Genomic DNA, 24,772 nt, shown 5'->3' with positions numbered 1-24,772 from the left:
CTACTGTCACTATAAACTTCACACGAAGTCTACATAAGCATTGAGGCTCTAGCTGCTGCCTATCTGCGACACATCCTATGGGGACGCAGGGCGTACAACTGGTTGCATGATCGGCCTATGGTAGTGCATGCCTGTCTCGGCACCGCTGCACACTGTATGGTTGCCTTACCGTGACTCTGTGAGGCTGCAGTGGGGTAGGGTAAGGCGCCTGATGGTTCGCACGTCGGTTTCCTAAGATTCCGTATTGGTATCGGTCGCAGGAGGGTATACTTGTAGTGAATTAGAAGCGTGCCTGCGCATGCGGTATTCACAAAGATCCTCTGCTTCTGTTAGCATAGACGAGTGAGTGATAGTAGACAACGTAGTGAATTCGACATGCGGAGAAACAATATTTCGAGGTCGACTTCGTTGGTACGAGAATTTTCTGCATTTTATGATGTTAGTTGTATAGTGACGAGATTGTATGTAGCGTTGAGGATCGCAACAAGCCCGAAGATACGCAAGCACGTGACACACTTACTGGAGCTTGCACGGACGTAATGAAGTGTGGCCTCTATCGTGTCGATATTGAAGACTTATCGGTTGCGATCGCCACAGTAGAATGTATAATCAAGTGCTCTGCATAACAAAGTTTTGGGCGTTCTGAAGATATTTGGCATTCTTGCTCAGGAAGATCTAACAAGCCAACGCCGAAACACCAGCCTTCTGCTTCCCAGTGAGAGTAGCGCGAAGCGGTGCGATGCATGCCGCATAATCGCAAAGACATTGAGTGCATACCAGCATTGAGCATGGCTAACATGTATGTATGCCACTGTACCACTGTCTCCACCAGCACTCGGTGCAGCATCACAAGCTTTTGCAGCGTTGTGTGGGCTCTGCTCCGGTCCGTCACTCTTGGCGTGCGGTTGAGGCGTCCTGTAGGTAAGTGCCCGAGGCTCAAGAAACCTCATAGCCCATTTCAGTAGCCATGCGATCCTCTTCCTTCTTCGCACGCGCTGCTTCCGTCTCTCTTCGCAGTGCTTCGAGGTTCCAAGCGCCATCGTCTTCTCCTTCAGATTCGTCCTCGTCGCCGCTGACCTGCCAGTCTCCCTTCTCAAACATGGCCCTACCCGTGGCTTCTCTCATCTTCTTGGCTTGCTCTTCCGCAGCCTTCTTGTCCATGCGCTCCTTCTTCCACTTAGCAAAGGTCTCTTCCGTGACGGGCGTGAGTGTTCCAGAGAGTTTATGACGTTCCGATTCCAAGAAGTCTTCAAGCGTAAGCGTGGCCAAGGGCGAATTTTCCATAAGTGCCTTTTCGGCAGCGCGCTGTTCTTTGGTTTTGAGTACGAAACTGAGAAGATTAGCATGTGGGCATCCAAGGCGTGTAACATGGGCACATACCCAGGTGGCAGCGAGTGCTTGTACATGCACTTGTCGCCTCCGTTCGGACATATCCAGAACCAGCCGTACTTTTGGTTCTCCACAGCGTCAATGAAATACTTGCACACTTTATCCGTCGTCGTCTTGGGATTACCATGCTTGCTCATCACCACATTCCTCAGCTTTTCCTCGTCCCAATCGTCCATCTTATCTTTCTCCTTCTCCTCCTTCTCAATCTCTCTATTGTCCGTATACAGACTCCTCTTCTCTGTTTTACGCTCCACCGCCAGATCGTGCGAGAACTTGCATTTGCGTCCCTTGTCGCAGTGACCTTTCTTGTAGAATTGGCAGAGCACAGTCTTCGGATCGACACCGAAGGGAACCTTCTGGGTTTGTACAGGCTTGAAGAGCTCAGCAGCTTCCTTTGCGGCATCCTCGGCAGCCTTCTTCTCCTTCTCGCGTTGTAGCTTTTCGGCTTCCTTCTTTTTCTCGGCGGGGGATTTGGCGCCTGCGGCTGCCTGCTGGAGATATTTGATCTGCTTTTGTGCGGCTCCACCCTTCTTATTTTTCATGCCAAACGACTAGCACCAGTCAGTATGGGGTTACCACAGCAGTGCAGCGTAGTGAACGCACCTTGTCGACGGCCACCTTGTTAGCCTTCGGCTGGTCCTTGCCCTTTGGCGGCATGTTGAAAGATCGTTCTCGCCCGAGCAAAAATTCGGTTGTTGCAGAGAGATACGCGGGAAGTTTAGAGACAGTGGGTAGAGTCGGTGGTGGGTGCCTACCGGCGGTTTGTCTTGAATATGTCGAGGCTGCGCAAAGTGAGAATGACGCCGTCGGTTTTGGTGGGGAGCGGAAGTGGTGGCGGCGGAAGGCACGGTCCAGGAACAAGCGCCAAGATGCAACCGCGGAAGCTCAAGGTGTCTTTACCATCTCCACAAAGTGCAGAATCCACAACTATCGTCTCTCCCAATTGAGTCTCCCGCTAGCTTTGACACACCCGCTACGAAACGTAAGTAACTTTGCATGTGTACCAAATACTCACCTAACCTCACCAGAACGATCCATCAACAAACACACATCTCACATTGCGAACGCGCGGCCAAGATGATAACAGACAACCAACTCTACACGCTCGCCATCTTCCTCGGAAGCGCTTCCATGCTCCTTATTGTGCTGTACCACTTTCTAGAAGTCAATTCGGAGGACCATGTTCCGGAAGAGAAGCCTCGGGCTGTAGCGGGCAAGGCGAAGGCATGAAGGAGCTATAGAGAGCGCATGATACCACGCGGGAAGAGCAGCTCATTTCCGTGCACCACGGATGGGCAGGGCGATCATGGTGATAACAGGGAGGCCAGCAACAATTAAATGGGCATTGACACGGTCTATGGGCGGCACAAGAGCAAGTGCTTATGGAGTCTGGAGTTAAAATCGCAGAAGCTGTAGTATGCTTCTAATTGATTATACTATTGCCTCGTCAGCCTTCCGAGGATGCGTCTACCAAATGGTGGCGTCGCCTCAGGATACTCTGCGCGACTTTTCACCCCTGACAATGCATATATGCAAGTAGTCAAAGACAGCTATAGCAAGATAGAGCGGTCCAAGACTACTATTGCCCTCCTTGCCTCTCTTGTTCCCTGGGCTGTGAAAACTGGATATTATAGCCTTCGCCCTAATCCTCCGCGTCGACGAGCTCCTCCTCCGAGTCGTCGTTCTCGATGAAGCCTCTTCGTCGCTTCTCGTTAACAAGCGTTGCGCCTCCGCGATCCATTCCTGGACCTCCAATGCGCCTTTTCTGCTGAACCAACCGCTTTTGTACATCTCCAGCCTCCTGTTCTACGTCATGCTTCGGTGGCCGTCCGCGACCACGGGTTACTGAAGGCCCTGGAACACTAGTACTATCGGGAGTATTGACGCGGCTGTTTTCGAGATAATCTGTACGAGGGGTGAGCTTCGGGGTTACACGACGTCCATGAGCATCACTAAGGTATGCTTCAGAGTCAGTCGCATCTATTTAATCTGTTAACATCAGTATCTATGCGCGGAGAAGAGTGATTGTGCAAACCTGATACTCCGCTAGCCGGTCCATCGCCCAGCTCCCAGGATAGCGGACTGAAGTGCAACTGCTCCAAATGTTGCATCCAGTTGGCTAGTGTCGTGAACGACTTGGGTTTGGGCTGCTCAGTGCGCATGCCAGTCATAGCATCCTCATTTGTCACCTCCATGGCGCAATTCGCCCAATGACACTCGATAAAGCCGCTGTTATTGATAGAGCTCCGATGCACTTTGGAGACGTGCTTCTTCAGCGTATCAAGATTGTGTAGTTCCGCCTTACAGCCTTGCCACGTGCAATTGAAGGACTGATATCGATTTGTCTTGTTTGGAACGCTAGGCGAGCGGGAGTCGATGCGAATTGGTTCATTGTCTCTCGAAGTCGGGTTGCGCATTGTACTCGGTTGGGAAGAATTTAATTGAAGCGGGCGAGGAACGGTATGTCCATTTGCGCTTGGTTGGGCTTGGGCTTGCGCAGAGCCATGGATATTCTTGCGCCAGCCGACCGGGCGACCTCGCTTCTTCGGTATCGGATTGCCATTGGCATCGTACTGTGTCGCAGTACGGAAGGCGGAGTAGCCGACCCCAGCAGAAGTGGCGCGCGGTGCGCTTACACTCATTGTTTTCGGGGGCGGGCGCGCCGGCGTCGATGGTGTTGTGGTTTGGTCAGGCCCGAAAGAGCTTCGCGGGGGACGGCCGGGGCGTCTGTGCTTCTGTTTGAACGGGTTGATTGCTTCAGCGAGCGGTGGCGCTTGGACCTTCTCCTGGTCTGTGCTCTCTCCTGACTGCAGGGACAACTTTTGCGACCGCGTGTTCTCGTCCTCTTCCTCTGAGCCCTCATCATCAGCGTCTTCGGCCAGACCTTGGGTACTGTCCCTGAAATAACCTCGCGGTGGCTTTCCGGGGTCGATGAGGTCCCAACGTAACGTGCTCAGGTCAGCATCTTGGTGTACCTGGGGCAGAGTCGTCCTCAGTATCTCCAAATGCTGATTCAACTGCCGCTGTTCCGGATGTCTACCACACGCCAATAATACATCTCGCGCGATGGTCTTGATGTTATAGGTATTACGACGCAAAGCCTTCTTGCGGTCAAGAGAGTCCACGACACCAGTGTGCCGTAGATCACGAGCGTGCGGCGCCGGCGGAATAGATTGGTGAACGACAGGTTGCGGACTGTCATGATCTGGAAGATGTATGCTGGTAGCAGGACCTTCGTCCAAGTCCATGTAATTGGGGGGACTGTAGCCAGTAGGGGTGAACGATGACGTTGACCCAATATGCGTTCTCTTTGGAGGGGGCCCGAAGTCGTCCTCGTCCGCCTGCGTTAAGTCAATAAGGTCACTAAAATCACGCTTTCTTGCGGCTTCCTCCTTGTTGGCAGGTCTCTTTAATTCTGGTTTGATAGGTACCATTTCCGCGACAGGAGCAGCGACAGGAGCCGCCATAGGAGCCGCCGGCGGATATGAATTTGGAAAAGGTGATGCAGGAGATGGTGCCGCAGAAGGGTAGTTCGCGATCGGGGTTGCGGGCGTGCCAATGTCTCGCTTCATGACAGCTGGACGCGCGACCGGCGCACTTGGGGCAACTGCTCCGTTGCTGGGAAGTTGCACGGTTTTAGCTCGAGACGAAGAGTTTACATCCGGTACAGCTGTGAGTAAATTCTTTGCAAAAGCTGCTCGGTCTAGCCTTATGCCTATATTCTCCAGTTGTTCGCATAATTCGATATACGATGGGTTTCCGTCAAGCATGATGAGAATTTGGTCAGGATGTACGGGCATCTGCGGATTTTGGCCATTCAAGTAGACAGCCGCCGCGGACGCCAGAGTCACCTTCTTTTCTGGAGGCCAGATGGTATTGCCGCCAGTCCGGTTGGATGCAATTGCAGCGGCAACAGCAGGTCTTGCCAAGTGTTGAGTGGTAACGGGAGTTGCTGGCTTTGCGACTACCACTGCAGATGGCTCTCTCACCGCGAAAACCTTTTTACTCTGGTTTGCAGCTTGGCGAGCGTTTGCTTGACTCGGCTGAGCTATAGGCACTGCTTGGGGTGCCGATTTTAGGGGAACAACTGGTGACTTGGGCGCCTTTGCTCGCCTTTCCTCTTCCCAAATGCGCGCCAGCATAGCCGGGTCCTTTGAATTTAGCTCCCTCATCTTCGCCATCAAAGCCCGGATCTCAGCTTCCATACCTCCTTCCATTGCACCATCCTCTGCACCACCACCAGCAGAAATGGCAGAGCTAGCCTCAGTGGGTGCTGCGGGTGCTGTTTGTTGAGACTTGCGGCTTTTCTGCGTCGGCTTGCTCTGCTTTGCCTGCCGTGACCTCTCTTCTTCTTCCTGTCGCATCCGCTCTTCATCCTTCTTCTCCTCCTCCTGTTTGCGCGTCTGTTCAGCTATTCGCTCTTCTTCGGCGCGTTCGGCATCTTCGACGGCTTTCTGCGCACGGAGTGCTTCCTGTTTCCGTTGGTATTCCGGCCATGGGTCGTAGACGGCCATTGGATCCACAGTAGTTGCACCTTGATTGTATGTATCCGCAGCATTGCTGTTAGGAGCTTGTGGGACTGGAGCTGGTGCTTGAGTGTCACTATAATTATACGACGAAGAGGCAGTTGCTGTCCCGCTACGTATGGCGTCGAGAGTGGGCAGCTGCCGATTGTTGTAATCATTGTAGTGGGAAGCCGCCGTCATTGCTGCGCTTCTCGCTGAACTGGCTGGGGTTTGCGAGTTGTGATTGTACTGGGCTTGCGCTTGCGCTTGCGCTGGTGACGCAGAGTATTGCGACTGCTGATTGAACGCAGTTGCCGCCCGCTTTGAGGGATATCCACTGGCCATTGCCGGCGAAGTAATCCCACGAGAAGTAGGAGTCTGCCCACGGTTGGCATTCACACTACGAGGCCGCGATTGCGATTGCGCTTGCGCATACGTTGACGAGGTCGCATGGGTTTTGTGTACCTGGTGCGAGTGTCCTTGGTAAGTGTTGCTCGAGTAACGCTGTGCCGTGGGAGCGTTTTTTGCAGTGAACCCAGCCTGGCTCACCGGTGTCGCGTCGCTTGGCGCAACGGCCGTGTTGCTCATGTTGCGCAGAACCTCAGCAGCTCGACTCGTTGTTTCCCGATTGCCACCATAGTTACTGCCGCCCCAGTCGCTGTCTAGAGTCCTGCCGTATGCATTTCCTTGGTCGTTGTGAGATTGCGCCTGGTATGACATATAGTCTGTCGCCTGCGAGGTGGCAGGTGTCGACTGGTACTGGCGCGACGACTGGGAGATATTGTTCGTGGCTGGCGCCGTTTGATATCCAGAGTACTGTTGCGCAGAGCTCTGTTGGTACGGGTAATTGTAAGGGTTGTAGTTGTTCGAAGCCATGACTGCAAGGCCTACAGAGCCTCAGCCCCGCCTAATACCCCTTCCCTCGAGTGTCTGAGCAAGCGCATTAAGATGGCGGACCGTGGCTAAACGCCGGATTGGGTAGATGGAGTTCGACGAGGCAGATTTTGCTGCAGACTGGTCGCCAGTCGGAAGCTTCGTATTATTTAAAGGTGGAAAAAGAAACAGATCGCAAAAATCAGGTCCAACGGGTGCGCGCGGCGCGTGCGATCGTTACAGCTGGTGCGAGTTCATCAACGCGTCGTCCGTTTCGCCGAAGAAGTCGCGAATGAGCGCCGCGCCAAGGCGTACCAAGCCACTTGGGCAGGTACGGCTAGCGCACCTTCTGTAAGCGAATTTTCGACCTTCGTCCACACACCACGACAAATCTAGCCTGCGGAACCCTCGTCACAACACCACCGTCGACTAACCACCAGCACAATGACCAAGGTTCAAGCAAACGTCGCGAGCTCGCGCCGCAAGTCGCGGAAGGCGCACTTCAGCGCTCCCAGCAGCGTCCGCCGTGTCATCATGTCGGTTCGTGGACCCCAGAGAAAGAAGGCAACGTTGGCAGGATGGTACTGACGTTGGCAGGCGCCGCTCAGCAAGGAGCTCCGCGAGAAGCACAACGTGCGCAGGTAGTTCTCTCCTGCTCAATTGATTGACGTATCGCTAATTTCAACAGCATCCCGATCCGAAAAGACGTATGCATCCTCGAACCACGCGTAGCCCCCGAAAGTATACTGAACAGTGCCAGGACGAGATCATGATCGTGCGCGGAACCAACAAGGGTCGTGAGGGCAAGGTCACCTCCGTCTACCGTCTCAAATACGCCCTTCACATCAACGGTGGTGCGTAAACATTCATTCACGCACGTTTGGACCAACACTTACAACGACACAGTTGTCCGCGAGAAGAGCAACGGCCAGTCCGTCCCGATCCCCATCGCCGCCTCCAAGGTCGTCGTTACAAAGCTCAAGCTCGACAAGGTAGGCTAATGGCAGACATGTCACAACGATGCAAACTGACGTTGGGCAGGATCGCGAGAACATTCTGGAGAGGATAAGCCAGGGCCGTGAGGCTCAGAAGAAGAAGTCGGAGGCATAGACGGTGGCGTGCTTTTCTCTGGTTGACGACAAATTCATGGCTGGGATGCCCGGGGAATAGGCGCGGGCTGTACCTTCTTACATCGAGCGGACGGAATGCATAACATGTCTTCACCACCTTCGATATGCCACAATGCATGGAAAAGTAGGGGCGTTATATCAGTTCAGCTCGGGCAATGGACACGCCTACGATGGCATGTAACAACGACATAGGTTACGATCATAAGCGATACCACCTTGAGCGTACCGTGCAGTCTCCCTTGCTACCGCCCGTTCTCATTGACTCCTCCCGCACGCTAGGATATCTACTTTTCAACCCTTCTCGATGGTTGCATTAAGTTATACGACTAGCGGAGATTGAATATCCATGGCTTCACAGAAGCTATGCTCGCCTGCAGACCGTTTCCAAGTTGACGATGAAGTTGCGGTTTGATGGTGAGAGACATTTGTTGTTGCCAGTGTTAGTGCTGTTGATCAGCACGTCATGTGACTGGCTGAGTAGGCACGTGGATTCTATGCTCACAATTGATTAGGAATATTCTGTAGCATCGACCCGAGGATGACACACGAGCTTAAACATAATCGCCCGATTGGAAGCACGAGAACTCGCTTTCTATGAGACGGGATCCATCATCGCGATCATACGTACGTAGCTCAGTAGCTATGGATGCACGAAGTTTGCTCTATTCGATTTTACTTTTTCTTAACAGCAGCGACCGAGGGACAGTCTCATATCGCTTGTCCAATACGCTCTAGTTTACATCCATAGAAATAATTACACCATGTTCGCAGAGTAATTCCACCAATTCGTCCAATGCAGTATATATGTGGGGCCAAAATGGTCAGCAAGCGAGACCTTCCAGACATGCTGCCGGATTAGGGATCCAGCCAATGCTCATGCTATTGTCGTTTTCATTGATGCATTACACTCAGTTCATCCATTCTTTCCCATTAGTAGCGGCGGGCGTTCTGGATTTCTGGATTTCCGCTCACCCCTCTGAGTGGTACAATCACTGGATGTAAACAGCTCACCCGACATCGGCTCGGCAATGTTATCAATTGGCACGGCTGGGAGGCGACACTACCCGCTGCGTTCTATAAAAGGTCTTCCGGTCCTCGTTGGAAATGGTGTTCTCCCATACCCCGCTTCTACCTCAGCCCACTGCTTTGGCAACAACACCATATCCGTTTCCACCACTTTCCTACTCGAATTGGACAGTCTCGAACATGACTGCGGTCCGAGACCTCCTCACAATTTTCTTCTCATTGCTTTTTCCCTGGCAGTTCTTAGGCATAGCTATATCGTACCTGCCTGGGGCCATCAAGCACTTGGTGCAAACGGAGCAACTCCAAAACATCACGCCCTCTCGAATTCGAGATGCTTGGTTCAATGCATTTTGGGCTCGGGCTGGTGCGAATATTCGAGTTGGGAACGGGCCACGCATTACAGCGCTTCTGGAAGGTCGCGTGAGTCAGGCGCAGGTGGTCGATAAGCCTGTAATCCCCCCGGTCAGTGGCGTTGTATTGGATGTCGGGCCGGGACCCGGATTCTGGGTTGACTTGTATGCGAAAAGCAACACTGGAGACCTTAAAGTGTATGGGGTCGAACCGAACGCGGCGGCACATTCAGAGCTGCGGATGCGGGCCCACCAGGCAGGTCTTGACGGCGTTTACAACATTATCCCAGCAGGAATACAGGACATCTCGAAAATCGAAGTTACTGAAATGGACGGTAGCGCCAGCAAGATTGAAAAGGGAAGCGTCGACTGTATCGTCACCCTTCTTTGTCTGTGCGGCATTCCTGAGCCCGAAAAGAACATTGCAGAGCTCTACCAATACCTGAAGAAAGATGGGAGATGGTATGTATTTGAGCATGTCAGAACAAACAGGAACTGGTTTATGCGTTTTTACCAAGGTGCGTGGCGTTCAATTTCCTCGCAGGTTCCCAGCTTACGTTTCGGTTAGCGTTCGTCAATCTGTTTTGGCCGCATATCATAGGAGGTTGCGAGCTTTGCAGAGGTAAGCTAGTCTATTTCGCACTCCACTGCAAACATCAATGAGACGCCTACTAATCGCATGCCCGTTCTCAGATACAAAAAAGAGCCTGATGCAAGCGGGTACTTGGGAGAAAGTTGACCTCGTGCAACCCCCCGAAGAGACATGGTTCGCGACGATTCCTCATATTTTCGGAACCCTCACCAAGTAAACCAAGTCTGCGCTACGTATCGGGTGAGCGATACGGTTTAATCTACGTTTTGTATACGAATTTTGGAGTGCATCGGTATGGTGGTTGAGCCATGGAGGTTGAGGTTCACTAGTGCACGCTCGCTTAACAATCGTGACGTTGCTCGGTCTCCGACCAGCTCCGTTCTGCGCAATACGTCTCCAAGCATTGCACCACCCCAGATCTTACTAAACAGCTGTGAATATCTAATCATCAAAGCCCATAAAGGTGTGACCTTCAACCTTCTGCCCCGCTCAAACATTGCTCTTCTGTTTTGCACTTACTACTTTGACCACTTTGCCTCATACCATACTGCCAGCCAATCATGTCCAAGTTGATCGCCATTGTTGCCGGTGTTGGTGCTGGTACCGGCGCCGCTGTTGCACGCAAGTTCGCAGCAACATACCCAGTCGTGTTGCTGGCAAGAAACCCAGATAGCTTCAAGAGCCTCGCCGAGGAGATCAATTCAAGCGGCGGCAAAGCCTTCGGTATCAGCACCGACGTCTCAGACTCAAAGAGCGTCCAGAATGCCGTTAATGCCATCAAGAAAGAGTTCGGATCCGATGTGGGAGCTGCAGTGCGTTGTTCCTACGCCTTCACTAGAGCCAGCAACTAAACTTGCAAACAGGCAGCCATCTTCAATGCCAGTGGAGGCTTCACGCGAGCGCCGTTCCTCGAGCTGCCAGAAGAAGCTTTCACTCAGTCGCTAGCTGTCAGTGCAACGGGCGGGTTTCTCTTTTCCAAAGCTACACTTCCCTTCCTCCTGCAGGGTGTGAATCAAAAGTCTCAGCACCCTCCATCGCTTATTTTCACTGGTGCTACCGCTTCTCTGAAGAGCAGCGCGCAAATGTCGTCCTTCTCGACCGGTAAGTGGGCGCTCCGAGCACTCTCGCAAAGTTTGGCAAAGGAGTTCGGACCACAGGGTGTGCACGTTAGTCATGCAATCATCGACGGTATTATTGACATCCCTCGAACGAGGGAGTGGATGAAAGAGGCGGGTCCAGATGCCAAGTTGAGCCCAGATGGAGTAAGTATCAGTCTTCAGCAAGACAACTCGAAGCTAATATATGCAGATTGCGAACGACTACTGGTACCTGCACACACAACCGAGAAGCAACTTTACATGGGAACTTGACCTGAGGCCCGCTGTGGAGAAGTGGTAAGATGCTCGCTGCAAGCATAGACGGGCGCTAAGGATCTGAGGGATGATCAACCTCAAATTCGTGAGCCCAGGGTTACTGATGCTCGATTGTAGTTCTAAAGTATAGGTCAAAGTCTGTTTCAACGTCTTGGAAGGTTCACGTTGTTTCCATGTGCGCATTCCGCTTCCTCCCCCGCATTCTTCACTTGTTTCAGGCTCTAGATCATCAGAGTACCCCTTGCATTGCCGTATTACGTACCCGGGCGCATCAGATCCTTGAACATTAACATCGCTCTACCTTTGCTACGCAGCGCTGTCTCTTTGTATCCTCCGCAACTATGCATCCTCTTCTCGTCCTTTGCGTCCTGCCTTTCACGACTCCCTCGCCTATAAAGTATCCACCCGAATGCCGCAACATCGAAGCAAGATCAGTCACTCACCCCTTGCCCCGACAAGATCCCAATTCAGATCCATACGCAGGCCCAAACTACACTCCATGTCCAGACTGGTCACCTATTCCTCAGAATCACACTCCCATTGCACTCGACCCGATATCACCTCTCAACGACAACGGTCGATCGCAAATGGTCGACAACTTCTTACCAGTGCGGAACAGCTACCCTGAGCGAGTACTCAACTGCGACCGCCGGCCAAGCGATTTCCGCTGTGCCCGAACTCTCTCTTTGACGGCGACCACGATTGTCCAGCCTACACTACAACCTGCAGGTGTGGGTGAATGGAAACCGATAACCGGCCAAAACGACTCTAACGTCACCGTTGCTGCGGGACAGCAACCCCCGCCGTGTCCTCTTTGCGAAACACCTTTGGATACCATATTTTGCAGTGAGGGGAAGATGCGACGTGGGTGCGAAGAGTTACAAACCTTGAAGTCAGGCCGTGTCAACGACACACTGTCGGACATCATTGCTGCGCAGATCAATACCACCTTGGTTACTTCGGTATCCCAAAGTCGTATTATCCAAACGTCGCTATCGACATTGCAAGAGAGCATCGTAACCTCAACGTCGGCATGGCAGGACCAGAGTTTCACGACGGCGAGAAATGTTTCAACACGTTCGGTATCTCAGGTAAGTCTTGTGCTACCTCTGCTACCTCCAAACACTGTAAGCATGGTTCTACCGACTAGGAGCGTTGCACATGATGATATGGAGCTGCCGGTTATGCCTGGTGGTATGGGAGCTATACATTTACCAGGAATACCGGAGGCACGGTCAGAAGCCAGCGCGGACTACGGTGCTGGAGTTGAAATTCTTGAGCGTGTTGGGGAGAACGTATGATGTTTGTGTCTATGTTTGAAGCTGTATTCCCTTTGGAGGCTTTTTATCTGACACACTATTTGCTGGACGTAGTCTTCGAAACTAGCTACATCAAGCAGTTCTCATTCGGGAAGTTGGACACAGATTAACGTCATGTGATTTTCCTGTATTGTTGGTTTCTCTGTTACTCAAGAAAATCCTGTAGTTTCACCCAGAGTTTCTTCTAGCTTTAGCAATACAGACGCTCAATCAAGCCACTGTTGACTATGCTCAACGAGCCTTGAACCTGTCAACACGCAGACTTTAGCTCGCCATTACGAAGCTTTATTGAGACATACAGGCTGACAAGGTCGGAAATAATAAGACCTGTTCTGCGGTATCTCGCTAGAGGTAGAATCAGCACTGAGCCTTTAGAATTGTTGAATCTCCACGTCGTTTACATCGCTGCAATCTTGTCCCCATATGGCTCCGTTGCCCGCCTTTGCTTGTTTCACGGAGTGTGAAGAGATGCATACTCCCGCCTCTGCAGATGTACCTTGTCCATGCTGCACACCCTCAGCTATCGCGGCGATAAAGAAGCAATATACATAATACAACAAAATCGGCGGTTTAGTCACATCAGTCTCGGGAAAAACCTTGTAAGGAATGTCGCTATCCGTCGGAAGACAGCATGTATTGATCGTGATTCAATGTTAGGATGCCCTTGAACGCGTGTTCCACGACCTTATATTGATTCGCTAACGGAGATTGAGTATGATAAGAGAGTGTCTCATTGCTGTCATTGGTGGAACCCCATGCCAAGAGATAGATCGGAGGGGGGATATTTGACCACAGACTTAGAGCCAATGATTCCGAATATGCATCTATCAATACAAGGTTTACATACGGGGCTGTAGTTTCATTGTCTGTACAGCGCCACGAAGGCACAATAGGCGCGCAAGCATGATAAGGTTGAATGCATCAATTCGGTATGCTGTATGAAGGAAGGGTATCATCGACAGTGTGAAAAGTTCCATCGTCCGTTACCTGCGACCTAGCTCAACCTGAGCCAACCCATCCAGAAACCTAGCATTCTGGAAAGCCTCGCTCATATAGAATTGCGTCATCGCTACCCACTCATCCTGCCACTCTTTCTTCATCCATGCCCGGTCTTCGGTCCAGATCTTCTCATGCACCACTTTCACATTCCCCCTCGTCATCTTCGGTCGGAAACGCGGCATTCCACTCCCTCTCTAGCAGCTGGGCCGGGAAAGCGCCATTGGGCTCGAATTGCCAGTTCAAGAAAGCTTGCTCGACCAGTTTGACATCATACTTTTCGAACTTGAGATAATTCTGTAGAAAACGCTGATGCATGCGCGTTGAAGGCGAGAACACAAGAGCACCTCCGTTGATGCTTTTGGACACGGGATTGAAAGGGTCTTGTGGGATGCCTGCGAACACAAAAGGCTCGCAGAAAGATGTACCGTCAAGCAGATAGTCCTCCGGGGTAAGTTTCGATTCTATGCAGTTCTGTTCAGTGGCGACATCGAATATACCATCGATGTTCGCGACTGGGAACGCATCAGCGTCCAGGGAGAAAATCTTTGAGAACTCTGTCTCTTTCCACATGTTGAGTTTAGCGAAGAGGTCTTTCCAGCGGTTCTGGATGCCCTCGACTTGAGGATTCCATTCAAGCATTTCGAGCTCTCGAACGATGGCACCGGCTCCAGCGAGGAGCTGCCGCTGTTCGGGTGTAACGAAGTCAGCGACATAGACAACGAAGGCGTACTTCTCGCTTCGGGATTTGGGAGACCAGAGAAGGCGGTATACTAGCGAGTGAATGGCCATATAGTAGGGGTCTTTTATCGAAGGATTTCTGGTCGCCATGAATGTGGCATACACATTTGTCTTGGGTCCATTAGGATCGTAGTTGTGCGGTTTGTTGTTGATGAATTGCTTCAGAGCTTCCACAGGTAAGTCTAATTCTAGGTCTTGCTGAAAGCTGAACTCGGCTTGAAAGCCTGCTTGTACGGGCTCAGCTGGTGGAGGTAGCTGTACTTCCTTCGGTGGTGACAGGCCTTCGTTGAGAGATGGAGGACTCGCTTCCTGCGGTGTCGCTTCGTTCCCTATTGGTAATGGTGGTGGGTGTAGCTCTGTATCCGAAGGCGCTTTCACAGCTTCCGAGTTGCTCGAGTCTGTTAGTCCTTCCTGCGTTTTGCCGCTTCCGAGCTCACGTTGTTCAGATTCTGTGAACGGTATACCAAACGAGTAATCATCTGATAAAGCCTCCTGATTCTGGGCGACAAAGTAGGTTATAATTATGAGTATGAGTGTCGCTGTCGCGACGTTGCGCCAGCGCCGCATGCTTGTGAAAGTGTTCAAAAGAAAAGCTAACGACTTTCAGATGCCTTGATGCATCGGACACGGCTCAATTTCGAGTCTAACCTCTTTCTATCTCGTCTCGGGCGGCTGAAAGAATGTATGTTGGCTGGGGTGAACGATCTCAACAATTTTGAAAGGGATCGGTAAACGGCCACTGCTATGAGCGACATCTGATGAGATGCACTTAAGTTTCCTGAGCATACTAGGGGAGCGATAAACGCCTTGGAAACCCACGTGAGATGACGATCCTCGAGATGCCGCGGCATTGTAGATTCAACATGCTCCGGATTCTCACGATTCTCGGATGCCCGACAAATACGTAGCGCATTGAGTGGCTGCTCGGTCATCCGTACCGAGTGACGATGCTGATCCAGCGGCGTAGCAGGGGCCCGTAAACTTACCCCGCTAACGGGACACCCCAAGGGGGAATGGGTATGGGGTATGGGGTTGTTAGCGCCGGACGCAGCACCGTTTATGGATAGCCAATAACCCCATCCCATGTTGGTGGCAGGGGTGTGAGCAATTTTCGAGGCTGGAGGTTGCGGCGTCCAGCCCGAATCATTGTCCGAGGTACATGTGAAATGGCGGCACACGAGCACATCGTACGTTATGCACGGGAAGTAGCGATGTCGGGAATCAGGGGTTGGCGACCCAAATCATGTCATTTCTATGGATTGTTTTCGCGTCGCTGAGATCAAGCTACAGGTTTCGGTGAAACAGGAGGTGCCAATGACTTGTTGTAGAGCCAGTTGGCGAACTTGACGCTTGGCTCATCAAACAGCTTGGTGGCCACTTCTGCTGCCCACAGTGTAATCGGGAAGATAATCAACTGTGCTGCCCAAAAAGCCACTTCCAATCCCATTGGCCCACTCTTGGAAATGGGGAACTTGTCCATCCAACCTGGAATGTTGTCCTTGTGATCGTCTCTCGTGAAGCCGACCACAGCGTAGATGCGGTCACCTAGAAACCATATAACCGGACCGTGTACGAGATAAAGCGCGAACGAAACGCGAGCGAGGTACTGACAGAAGCGGAGTTCGAAGAATTGCTTCAGCCATGGCAATCGTGGGATCGACGCGACGGTAAAAATAGCCGCCCAGAATAGGTAGAACCATTTTCCGTCGAAGACAGCTTGAGGTTTGAAATGTGACAGCCACTTCCAGCCTGGAGATTTCTTCAAGACAGTCACGAAGTCCTCCCCGTCACACGATGGCACTCCCCCAAGGTACATCGCAGCGATAAAAAGATGGAAGAATATCAACTCTTTAAAGTTGTCGAGCATCGAGAAAACGCGCGGCAATTTGTCGTTGAGTGCGAGGAGCTCCAGGTCACACAACAGCATCCCAGCCATAAACAAGGCGCCATACCATCCATCGACGATGTACAGGAAATAGAAGATGAGTCCTGTCTCAAGCCATAATCGGGCATTCCTGGTACACTTGGAAAGGGCCAACAAGGCGGTGTAGATAATGATCGATCCTTTGAACTCAATCGGAATTGACCATGAGTGCGGGTGAAACAGCAGAGGAAACTCGTACACGTTACCAGTCAGAAATACAAAACTGTAGTTCTTGAAGGTCGTGTAGTAGAGCCAAAGATCCTCGCGGAAGGAATCTTTCTTTTCACCATATGCGGCAAAGATGCCTGGATAGTGTCGCAAAATCAAACACAGTAGAGTGACCGCAATAACTGGAATGTAGAGTCGAACCCAGCGCCGAAAGAGGGCTGAGCCGACACTGTCCGCTACGTTCTGGTGTTGGCCTTTGTGGATCAGACTGAGTGACTTCACGGAGAGTACGTATCCCGAGATGACGAAGAAGATGGAAACCGCGAAATGGCCACCCGAGAAGAAGTGTCGAACAAAAGGCAATGCAGCGAAATAATGTCTGCCTTCAAAACCGAACGAGTTTTCGTAGACTGTGTTTCCGGTGAGTCCGTGTGCCCAGAGCTGATTGTGGTGGAAGTAAACGAGCAAAGCTGCAAAGCCTCGAAGGCCATCAAGCCAAGCTGTCGGTCGCAAACGTTTTTTCGGACTACTAGGACGAATAGTAAGGAATGCAGGTCGAACAACGTCAAGGCTCCATCGTCCTGGTCGTACGGATTTCCATGTTGCGGATTTCAAATTGACTTCCTGCAAGTGCTCCTGGTCGAGAAGACCTTCATACTTTGCAGGCATCGTGTAAGTGTTTGTTGGAGCGAGGTGCCAAAGATGCCGCAACGGTGGTCGGCGCTGGAGTATGAAGAGAAAGACCTTCACCACAGGGGACGCGATGAGATTGCGAAGGAATTGCAATGTCCCCAAAAGCTTTCACTATTCGATGGGCACGTTTGCTTGCGTGACAAGAGCATGGATTGCATGGTGAGGAGGCATAAGAGCGGGACGTTGCGGCCAGATGATGGTGATTGGTCGGGTTGCTGGTATCTCGGGAGGGGTTTACTGCATATGCGGGGATAAAGTTCGCTAACATGGGGTCAGGATCGGCGACAATTTGGCTCGGGCCTTCACATGCGGGACACGGACGCAGAGTTCTTCCAAGCATGTGAGTGGCTCATCCGGGCAGTCCCTGGCAGCATCACGTTGCCGCATTTCGAAAACGTTGTGGTGGCGTCCTGCAATCGCGGAGCCTACCCGTGTAAGCTTTAGCTTGGCGGTAGCACTATCCAACTTTGCTCATTGTGCCGATGGGGCCTGTGAGGTGTTAGCAGGCACATGCAGTGTTCGATGTTCTTCCTTGTCGGACGAAATAGTGACCTGCCTTTCACGTACGTACCGAGCGTCTATCGCTCCTTCATGGCCTTTTGAATCGACGTCATGCCACCGGCTGGCCGAGGCTCTTCGTCCCCGGACGCGGATCATGCTAGGTAAGGATTAGGGAAATGAAAGCTTGGGCAGCAGGGGCCTAGCTGTTGAATCCCCATTGCTCCTTGTATCTCGAGATTGGCAAAAAGGTGCATAGCTGCAATCTCCCATTGATACCAGCATGCCAAAGCGGTCCTTCAGACCTCCACCGCTGAAGCTCCATCTTGACACAAAGATGCCCGTCCATTCGCCAATTGCCTCACACTTCAGGAGCAGACTGACCACTCAAGTCCGAAGAGTGCTCCCGGCATACCTGGCTCTTTTGTTCATCTTCCTCTTCTTCGCCAATACCCATTTCTTCACTGCACCTCTTCGGGCGGCGCACAAGTACAGGAGGGAGCTCAAGTATCAGCAGCCCTTGCAAGCATCCACAACCACCATTCCAAAGAAGATATGGCAGACATGGAAACAAGGGCCGCTCGCCTTCGAACAGCGGGATTCGGACACAGCGAAGACATGGCCGGCAAAGAATCCGAACTATCGATACGAGGTCCTAACAGATGATAACGCACTTGAATACGTCGAGGAGCACTATGGCGTCCATGGATTCAACCGACCAGACATCATTGATCTCTATCGAGAGCTCAACATAACGATCATACGAGCAGACCTTCTTCGTTACCTGATCATGTATGCCGAGGGTGGGGTGTATGCGGATATCGACGTGGAGTGCTTGCGACCAGTCGAACGCTTCATCCCTGAGCGCTATAACGAGCTCGAGGTCGACATGATCATCGGGGTTGAGATTGATGAACCAGCTTTTGGGAACCATCCTGTCCTAGGATCTAAGTGTAAATCTTTCTGCCAATGGACGTTCGCAGCTAAGCCTCGTCTTCCCGTCATGATGAGGTTGATTGAAAACATCCAAGAGTGGATCCATGGTCTGTCCAAGAAGAAAGGTGTGCCCGTCGGACAGCTTCAGCTTGACTTCAATGAGGTCATCAGTGGAACTGGACCTTCGGCTTTCACGGATGCGGTCCTTGCGCAGATGACTACAATGAATGGTGGTAAAGAAGTAACCTGGGATCCTTTCCATAATCTGGCCGAGTCAAGGCTTGTCAATGGTATACTGGTACTGAATGTAGAAGCTTTTGCCGCAGGCCAAGGGCATTCTGACTCAGGCAACCACGACTCCAGGGGAGCGTTGGTCAAACACCACTACCATGCGTCCGGGTGGCCGACACTGCACCCACGCCGCAACCATCCTATGTACGGTGAGGTAGAGCAATGTAACTGGAAGCCTGAATGCGTTGCCGAATGGGTAAGTGTTACTCCTGCAAAGGTATTCCGTTTGGACATCTTGCTAATCTTCCGCATAGGATAAGAATGTAGCTGAGTGGGACAAACTTCCCAAAGAAGAACAAGACAAGGCTCTTGCAAGCAAGCCGCCACAACACTCTCTCTGATCGATGATCGTCTCTAGAAGATGGCTGAACTACTTTCATAAGACACCTCTTCCGGATGGAAACTGGTGGTTCGGCGCAGTTGGAGCGTGCAGCGGGTGCTGCAATATGGCTGCTGCGAATCTATCAGTGGAACAAGGCAGAGAAGGTATTGCAGGATTGAAGAGGCGGCTGCATTGTCGTGTGATAGCATGTTGTTGCATCGTTACGCCGAGGCAGGCGCTGCCAGTTTGGAGCGCGTAACTTGGGAGTTCGGGCGGCGTTCAAGGAGCAGACAGTTTACGGAGCCACAATACCCATACATGGAATACGAATACATATCGATCAACAATTGCGATGGCCGCGTTGAGATGTCATAAAGAAGGTGATGGCATCGACTGCAATGTAGCCTGTGATCAATTTGCTAGTGATGCCCCTCCTTACGTAAGGGTCTATTGTTATTCACTGATTGGCTCAATACTAGCGCCTTGTCGTGGAAACGTTCAGTCCACAACCATCATCGATCTACCCCCTTCCAGTTGACGTACAACATAGTGAATCATGCAGACTACTATAGGGAGAGTCTCTTTGTTTCTGCTTTTGGTCTCTCATCGCGGCGTTGGTCTTAGCATTGCTTATCTCCTAGCCGTGCCATTAGTTGAATCATCCTACTCGGTCTTTTGGCTCGCTACTATTCTCGCGATCATGTCAACAAGCCCGAATCCATACGATAGTAAATTGCTTGAGCCGCAAGGCGTACTGTACCGCTCATGGAAATTTTCGCAGGTCAACGAACTTCTCAGGAATCATACCCGGGCGCAAACAGACGACGCCGGTACAGCGCGAATACTCTCATTGAAGAGATATTCATCTGCAAAGTTCCGTCTTTCATATTTGATTCAATGCTCGCGGACCCCAAGAAAGTATGGTTTGGGGGTGTAAAACTGCGGGGTACTCAGGCAGCCGTGGCTGTGCCGCCAAGCCTGGGTAACAGGCGTACCATTAGGCAGATATCTCTACTTGGAGTCGACTCAAGCGAATGCATATCGTAATAGGCTACTGCCTAAAGTCTTCTTGAGAACGTGCCTCTCGATTGGACAGAAACGTACGTGTAGGTACCAGGCGTGGGTTCACAGATATTCCTACGGGTCAGCTTCTTATCCGTGCGAGTTACTATCGCCGTCTATAAAACATGAAGATCTCTCAATTTCCATCGAGTAGTTAGATATATCTCATTCGATCAGCAAACCGGCATTCTGAGAGTACTCATTTCCATGCTCTAGCGTCTGCATGATGCTAATCACGTATAGGGCCTGATTTGACAACACACGTCTTTCTTCACGATGACTCAACAAGTACAGGAAGTTCAGATCGGATCGATCCGTGCCGTCAAGAACCTTTACAATCACTCCACGTCCCGCTCTCGAAGCTCTGCGAAATGGTCAGAAATCAAGGATTCTATCCTCGAGGAGCGCCGGATCAAGGAGCTTGGCCAGTCTCACTTCATCGTACGCCGCTACTCGAAGCAGAAGACTGATGATGATGATTACACATGGACAATCTCTGCTATCGAGATCAAAAGCCCCACGCTACAGTCCTTCCTCGACAAAATCTTCCATGATTATCCGAATCCGTACGCAGATGACAGCCCGTACACTTTCTTCCCGCCATACAATCCTCTAGTCCATCGGTGGGAGGCAATCCAACATGCCGTCAAGGCGGAAGGGAACAATGATCTTCGAGAAGAATTGCACATGTTTCATGAGGAAATCGAGCCGCTTCTCACTAATCACATCTCTGCGCTCGCGGAAGTGAAGCGCACTTCGCTTCTGACATTTGATCAGCTGTGGCTTGTGCTCGCTCCTGGGGAGTTTGCGGTGTCCAACATCGGAGGCAATACCTGCTTGTTCAAGATTGTAGCAGCGAAGCGTTACAACTTTGGCGACGATGACTACGATGGCGATAAACTTGATAACGAAAAACCGTACTGGATCTTGACCATCGGACAGATCGATTGGAACGGCAGCCAACATGGCTTTACTATTGGATCCACCAAGCTTCGCTACTTCGAAGGTTCCAAGCTTATCCAGAAGCTGAATTACTACCCTTTTGAGTTCACTCCGGATCACGCAAACCTACGTGAAAAGCTCCTTCAGCGTGGACGAAAGTTTGAGTCACTGCGCGGATTTCATGTGACGAACGTTCACGGGAAGAAGTTCGTGCCCACACCTTGTGGTCTTTCTGTTGAGCCTGTAAGTACAGTCTAACACCGAGATCATAAAGGCAGGTTGACTGAAATCTGGTTAGATTGCTGGTCGGTTTGTCGTGGATGCTCACGCCTATTACTTCTGCCAAAGCGAAGTCGCTCCGAAATTGATTGACAGCATCCTGGAAGCCCCGGGGCAGAAGAATGAGGATGACAACGAAGATGACGATGAAGATCTCTGCGATGAAGATCTATACGATGGAAAGGAAGACGAGGACAGCGGAAAGATCACGCCAGCTGAAATCGAAGCAAGCAACGACCAGAGCCAAAGGAACGAGGACCTGAAGCCTCTCACTGATGATGAATGCCTGCTGGCTGTCCCTCGCGTGAAAGGCTTTGACTTGCAAGGAAAAGAGTGGTGTAAGTCTTCGGTGGATAACACTCCTATGATGTGCTGATGAGATTGTAGGTCTGGTCAATGTTGACGACATTCGGGACCCAGAGTGGAATGATCACCCCTACGACAACCTTGTCCTGAAGGAGGAGCAGAAAACGCTTCTGATGGCATTTGCGGACAATCAAGTTCGCAACACCGGTTTTGATGACTTCGTGAAACACAAAGGTAGGCCTCTCCTGCTAAAATCAGAGTAACAAGAAGCTAAACATCGGACTGTAGGAGAGGGAACGATTATCCTCCTTGCTGGACCTCCTGGAGTCGGAAAGACTCTTACTTCTGAGGCAGGCAAGTAAACCTTTTATCCTAGGGTCACATAAAGATAGCATATCTGACCATGCACAGTTGCGGAGAAGTCTCGAGTCCCTCTATACATGCTCAGTGCGGGAGAGCTTGGCAGTAAGCCTAATGATCTTGAGGCTGGTCTGAAACGAGCTTTGACTTGCTGCCAACTGTGGGGCGCTGTGCTCTTGATAGACGAAGCGGACGTGTTCATGGAGTCTCGGTCATCGAACAATTTGATTCGCAATGAGCTGGTTTCCAGTAAGTTCTCCAGATGTCACTTGTACCTCTCAAGTTACTTATAGTATTTCCAGTCTTCCTTCGGCAGCTGGAGTACTACCAAGGCCTGTTGTTCTTGACTACGAATCGACTCAGTACCATCGATCCTGCCTTTAGGTCGCGTGTTGACTTAATCCTCCCATACCATGATCTCGACGAGGCAGCCCGAAAACAAGTCTGGAAGAACTTCATTCGCAGGCTACCTGCAAATGACGTGCAGATGAACGACAGCGATTTCGACGAATTGGCCAAGACGGCTATGAATGGGAGAGAGATCAAGAATCTGATCAAGACTGCACTGGTGCTGGGCGCGCGTGACAAGCCTTTGAAGATGAACCATTTCAACGTGGTTTTGGGCATCCGTAAAGAGGTGGACCAATTGGAATTCGGCGGACGTGATTGAAAGTAATCGTAGACGTTCCATATATCGTTCTCCTAGTCTCTGGGTCATTGCGCTGATTTCCGTCATGATGTTTGGTCTGAATAGCTATACCAGTCTGTGTCATCTTGAATGCAATGATTACACAATGTCTCTGCGATTACTTGCTGGTAGTCTTTGTTGAAATCAGATCAAGTTGATCAATCGATTCATTCAATGACGAGCTCGATCGATGTACAAGGCATGGTCATCAAAAAGAACTCACTTCTAGCGAACGGGCATTCACCCTCTCAATCGGGACCACAACTTTCTGCATATCACTGATTTTCGGCTTGGCACCTCGCCGCGTTCCATCACTGTGCTCACGCATTGGATCTATATTCTGGTGTACGTCCTGTATTAGACTTTGTGTCGATATTTTGCATTGGATATCTTCATCCCTACTGCAAAACAAGACTGTTGCTGAAGGCCAGATTCCATGGCCCATCTTCGCATTACGTCTTCTTCGCAGCTTATGCTCTCCTTATCTCCCATTTGACATTCGTGATGCTCACTTCCTCGCCCGCCTTCTCGTCGTAATCGAACCATTCTCCCTCGGAAAGATCGATGGAAGCGAACTTGGTGTTCGAATCTGCTCCCTTTGCTTCGAAGTCGCCCTATGCCTGCTTAGCACTATCGCTGTCTCCCCCAAAGCATTCACTTACCTCAGCCTTGAAGTCAGTGAACTCCAACCCTCTGCAATCAAACTCCAATATGTTCACCTTCTTGGGTGGGTCGGACTGCTCATATGTTGCCGGCGCTGCCTTGATATTCGCTGAGTGTTCCCTCTAAATATACACTTAGTGCAAGTATAAATTACTGGGGAGGGGCAGTATCGACCTTACAATTCTTGCACTTCCAGACGAAGTTGGCCTCGCCTCTGCTACCGCTCATCTCATTCATGTCCTGCTTGGAGGTGAGAAGAGCTTTTGACGTTTGCGGGTATGAGCGGTCATACGAATCGGGTCATGGTGACAAAATTCGGGTGCGTCTCGCGACATGATGTACATTGCACCTTGAAGGTGTAGTGGAAGGGCGAGTCTTCGGTGTCGGTAGGACGCAGGTCGGTGACGCTGCTTTGTGTCAGGAAGATGTGATGAAGCGGGAAGAGGACTTCTTACCCGTTAAGCTCAGCGGAAAGCGCAAGTGCGAGCACCATGTTGGCAAAGATTGCGATTAAGCCGGTTCAGAGGAGTTTCACGGCGAGCTTCGAGCAATGAAGCTCTTTGCGGGGGCGGGGTGCTTGCTTGTGTCTGATTGGCCGCGGAATTTGGGCTTGGCATATACTTTCTCTGGCGACAAGCTCTCACCGCGCGCAACACCTACGGTCGCATGCAGCGATATTCCTCCACACCTTTTCACCTATTTACAGAGAGCACTTTACTGCCCCAATCATGAGTGTAAGGCCCTGGTTCAATTGAAATGTGCTCGTCGTAGCGCTAACCCACTCCCAGGCTCCAGTCGCGCCCTTCAACCCCCGGCCTATGCTCCAGAGCTTGTACGATATCCCCGTCGCCTACTCGATATGGACAGTCGCTGACCTCTAGCAGGGTCGACAAGGACATCCTCGTGCGCCTCAAGTGGGGCGAGACCGAATACAAGGGCCGCCTTGTCTCCGTCGACCTTTACATGAACATCCAGCTCAACAATACGGAGGAATTCATCAACGGACAAAGCTCAGGGCAATTGGGACAGGTGCTGATAAGGTGCGCATCCTCAAGATAGCTGGATCGCTAGGAAAACGCTCACGGTGGATAGGTGTAACAACGTACTTTGGATCGGCGCGGCAGACCAGGTAGAACCAAAGGCACCAAAAGATACAGCCATGTCGGGTTGAGAGGATCTCGTTGGCTCAGGCATATTTTCTTCGTCCAGAAAAGATAGTGAGGATTCAAGGTCGCCACGCAGAAACGATGTATGCAACAACAGGGTCTTGACACTGCAGAAGGCGAAGCACGAACGGCGACGATACGACACGCGAAAATACTTTGATACCACAAGAATAGTTGGCG

General features: G+C 51.3%; 10 protein-coding genes across 10 annotated transcripts; 5 read left to right on the top strand and 5 right to left on the bottom strand.

Annotated features, from left to right (window-relative positions):
* Window positions 1-936: 936 nt before the first annotated feature.
* Window positions 937-2,046, bottom strand: TMA46 (Translation machinery-associated protein 46; the record flags this gene model as incomplete). Its single annotated transcript, XM_056214915.1, has 3 exons — window positions 937-1,330; window positions 1,381-1,940; window positions 1,993-2,046. 3 exons carry the CDS (start codon window positions 2,044-2,046, stop codon window positions 937-939), a joined length of 1,008 nt encoding a protein of 335 aa, XP_056072182.1.
* A 985-nt stretch (window positions 2,047-3,031) lies between these two features.
* N0V89_006143 (uncharacterized protein) lies at window positions 3,032-6,770 on the bottom strand (the record flags this gene model as incomplete). The annotated part of the gene is made up of 2 exons (XM_056214914.1): window positions 3,032-3,369; window positions 3,425-6,770. The coding sequence occupies 2 exons, from the start codon at window positions 6,768-6,770 to the stop codon at window positions 3,032-3,034; spliced, it is 3,684 nt and encodes a 1,227-aa protein (XP_056072181.1).
* A 441-nt stretch (window positions 6,771-7,211) lies between these two features.
* Window positions 7,212-7,877, top strand: RPL26A (60S ribosomal protein L26A; the record flags this gene model as incomplete). Its single annotated transcript, XM_056214913.1, has 6 exons — window positions 7,212-7,307; window positions 7,365-7,408; window positions 7,456-7,474; window positions 7,528-7,621; window positions 7,674-7,759; window positions 7,809-7,877. 6 exons carry the CDS (start codon window positions 7,212-7,214, stop codon window positions 7,875-7,877), a joined length of 408 nt encoding a protein of 135 aa, XP_056072180.1.
* Window positions 7,878-10,425: 2,548 nt separating this feature from the next.
* N0V89_006141 (uncharacterized protein) lies at window positions 10,426-11,263 on the top strand (the record flags this gene model as incomplete). Its single annotated transcript, XM_056214912.1, has 3 exons — window positions 10,426-10,677; window positions 10,729-11,127; window positions 11,174-11,263. 3 exons carry the CDS (start codon window positions 10,426-10,428, stop codon window positions 11,261-11,263), a joined length of 741 nt encoding a protein of 246 aa, XP_056072179.1.
* A 2,422-nt stretch (window positions 11,264-13,685) lies between these two features.
* Window positions 13,686-14,861, bottom strand: N0V89_006140 (uncharacterized protein; the record flags this gene model as incomplete). The annotated part of the gene is made up of 1 exon (XM_056214911.1): window positions 13,686-14,861. One exon carries the CDS (start codon window positions 14,859-14,861, stop codon window positions 13,686-13,688), a length of 1,176 nt encoding a protein of 391 aa, XP_056072178.1.
* A 712-nt stretch (window positions 14,862-15,573) lies between these two features.
* On the bottom strand, window positions 15,574-17,055 carry N0V89_006139 (uncharacterized protein; the record flags this gene model as incomplete). The annotated part of the gene is made up of 1 exon (XM_056214910.1): window positions 15,574-17,055. One exon carries the CDS (start codon window positions 17,053-17,055, stop codon window positions 15,574-15,576), a length of 1,482 nt encoding a protein of 493 aa, XP_056072177.1.
* An 805-nt stretch (window positions 17,056-17,860) lies between these two features.
* N0V89_006138 (uncharacterized protein) lies at window positions 17,861-19,063 on the top strand (the record flags this gene model as incomplete). Its single annotated transcript, XM_056214909.1, has 1 exon — window positions 17,861-19,063. One exon carries the CDS (start codon window positions 17,861-17,863, stop codon window positions 19,061-19,063), a length of 1,203 nt encoding a protein of 400 aa, XP_056072176.1.
* A 1,401-nt stretch (window positions 19,064-20,464) lies between these two features.
* Window positions 20,465-22,745, top strand: N0V89_006137 (uncharacterized protein; the record flags this gene model as incomplete). Its single annotated transcript, XM_056214908.1, has 5 exons — window positions 20,465-21,373; window positions 21,429-21,747; window positions 21,797-21,949; window positions 22,127-22,324; window positions 22,378-22,745. The coding sequence occupies 5 exons, from the start codon at window positions 20,465-20,467 to the stop codon at window positions 22,743-22,745; spliced, it is 1,947 nt and encodes a 648-aa protein (XP_056072175.1).
* Window positions 22,746-23,233: 488 nt separating this feature from the next.
* N0V89_006136 (uncharacterized protein) lies at window positions 23,234-23,919 on the bottom strand (the record flags this gene model as incomplete). Its single annotated transcript, XM_056214907.1, has 5 exons — window positions 23,234-23,377; window positions 23,426-23,548; window positions 23,601-23,666; window positions 23,719-23,833; window positions 23,882-23,919. 5 exons carry the CDS (start codon window positions 23,917-23,919, stop codon window positions 23,234-23,236), a joined length of 486 nt encoding a protein of 161 aa, XP_056072174.1.
* A 235-nt stretch (window positions 23,920-24,154) lies between these two features.
* N0V89_006135 (uncharacterized protein) lies at window positions 24,155-24,597 on the top strand (the record flags this gene model as incomplete). The annotated part of the gene is made up of 4 exons (XM_056214906.1): window positions 24,155-24,160; window positions 24,215-24,258; window positions 24,311-24,466; window positions 24,519-24,597. 4 exons carry the CDS (start codon window positions 24,155-24,157, stop codon window positions 24,595-24,597), a joined length of 285 nt encoding a protein of 94 aa, XP_056072173.1.
* Window positions 24,598-24,772: the final 175 nt, after the last annotated feature.

This window comes from Didymosphaeria variabile, assembly GCF_027946475.1.
Source record: "Didymosphaeria variabile strain IMI 356815 chromosome Unknown scaffold_4, whole genome shotgun sequence".
In the NCBI taxonomy this organism is placed as follows: Eukaryota; Fungi; Ascomycota; class Dothideomycetes; order Pleosporales; family Didymosphaeriaceae; genus Didymosphaeria; species Didymosphaeria variabile.
Note: the sequence above shows the minus strand (reverse complement) of the source record. Positions and strands in the feature narration are given on the sequence as shown.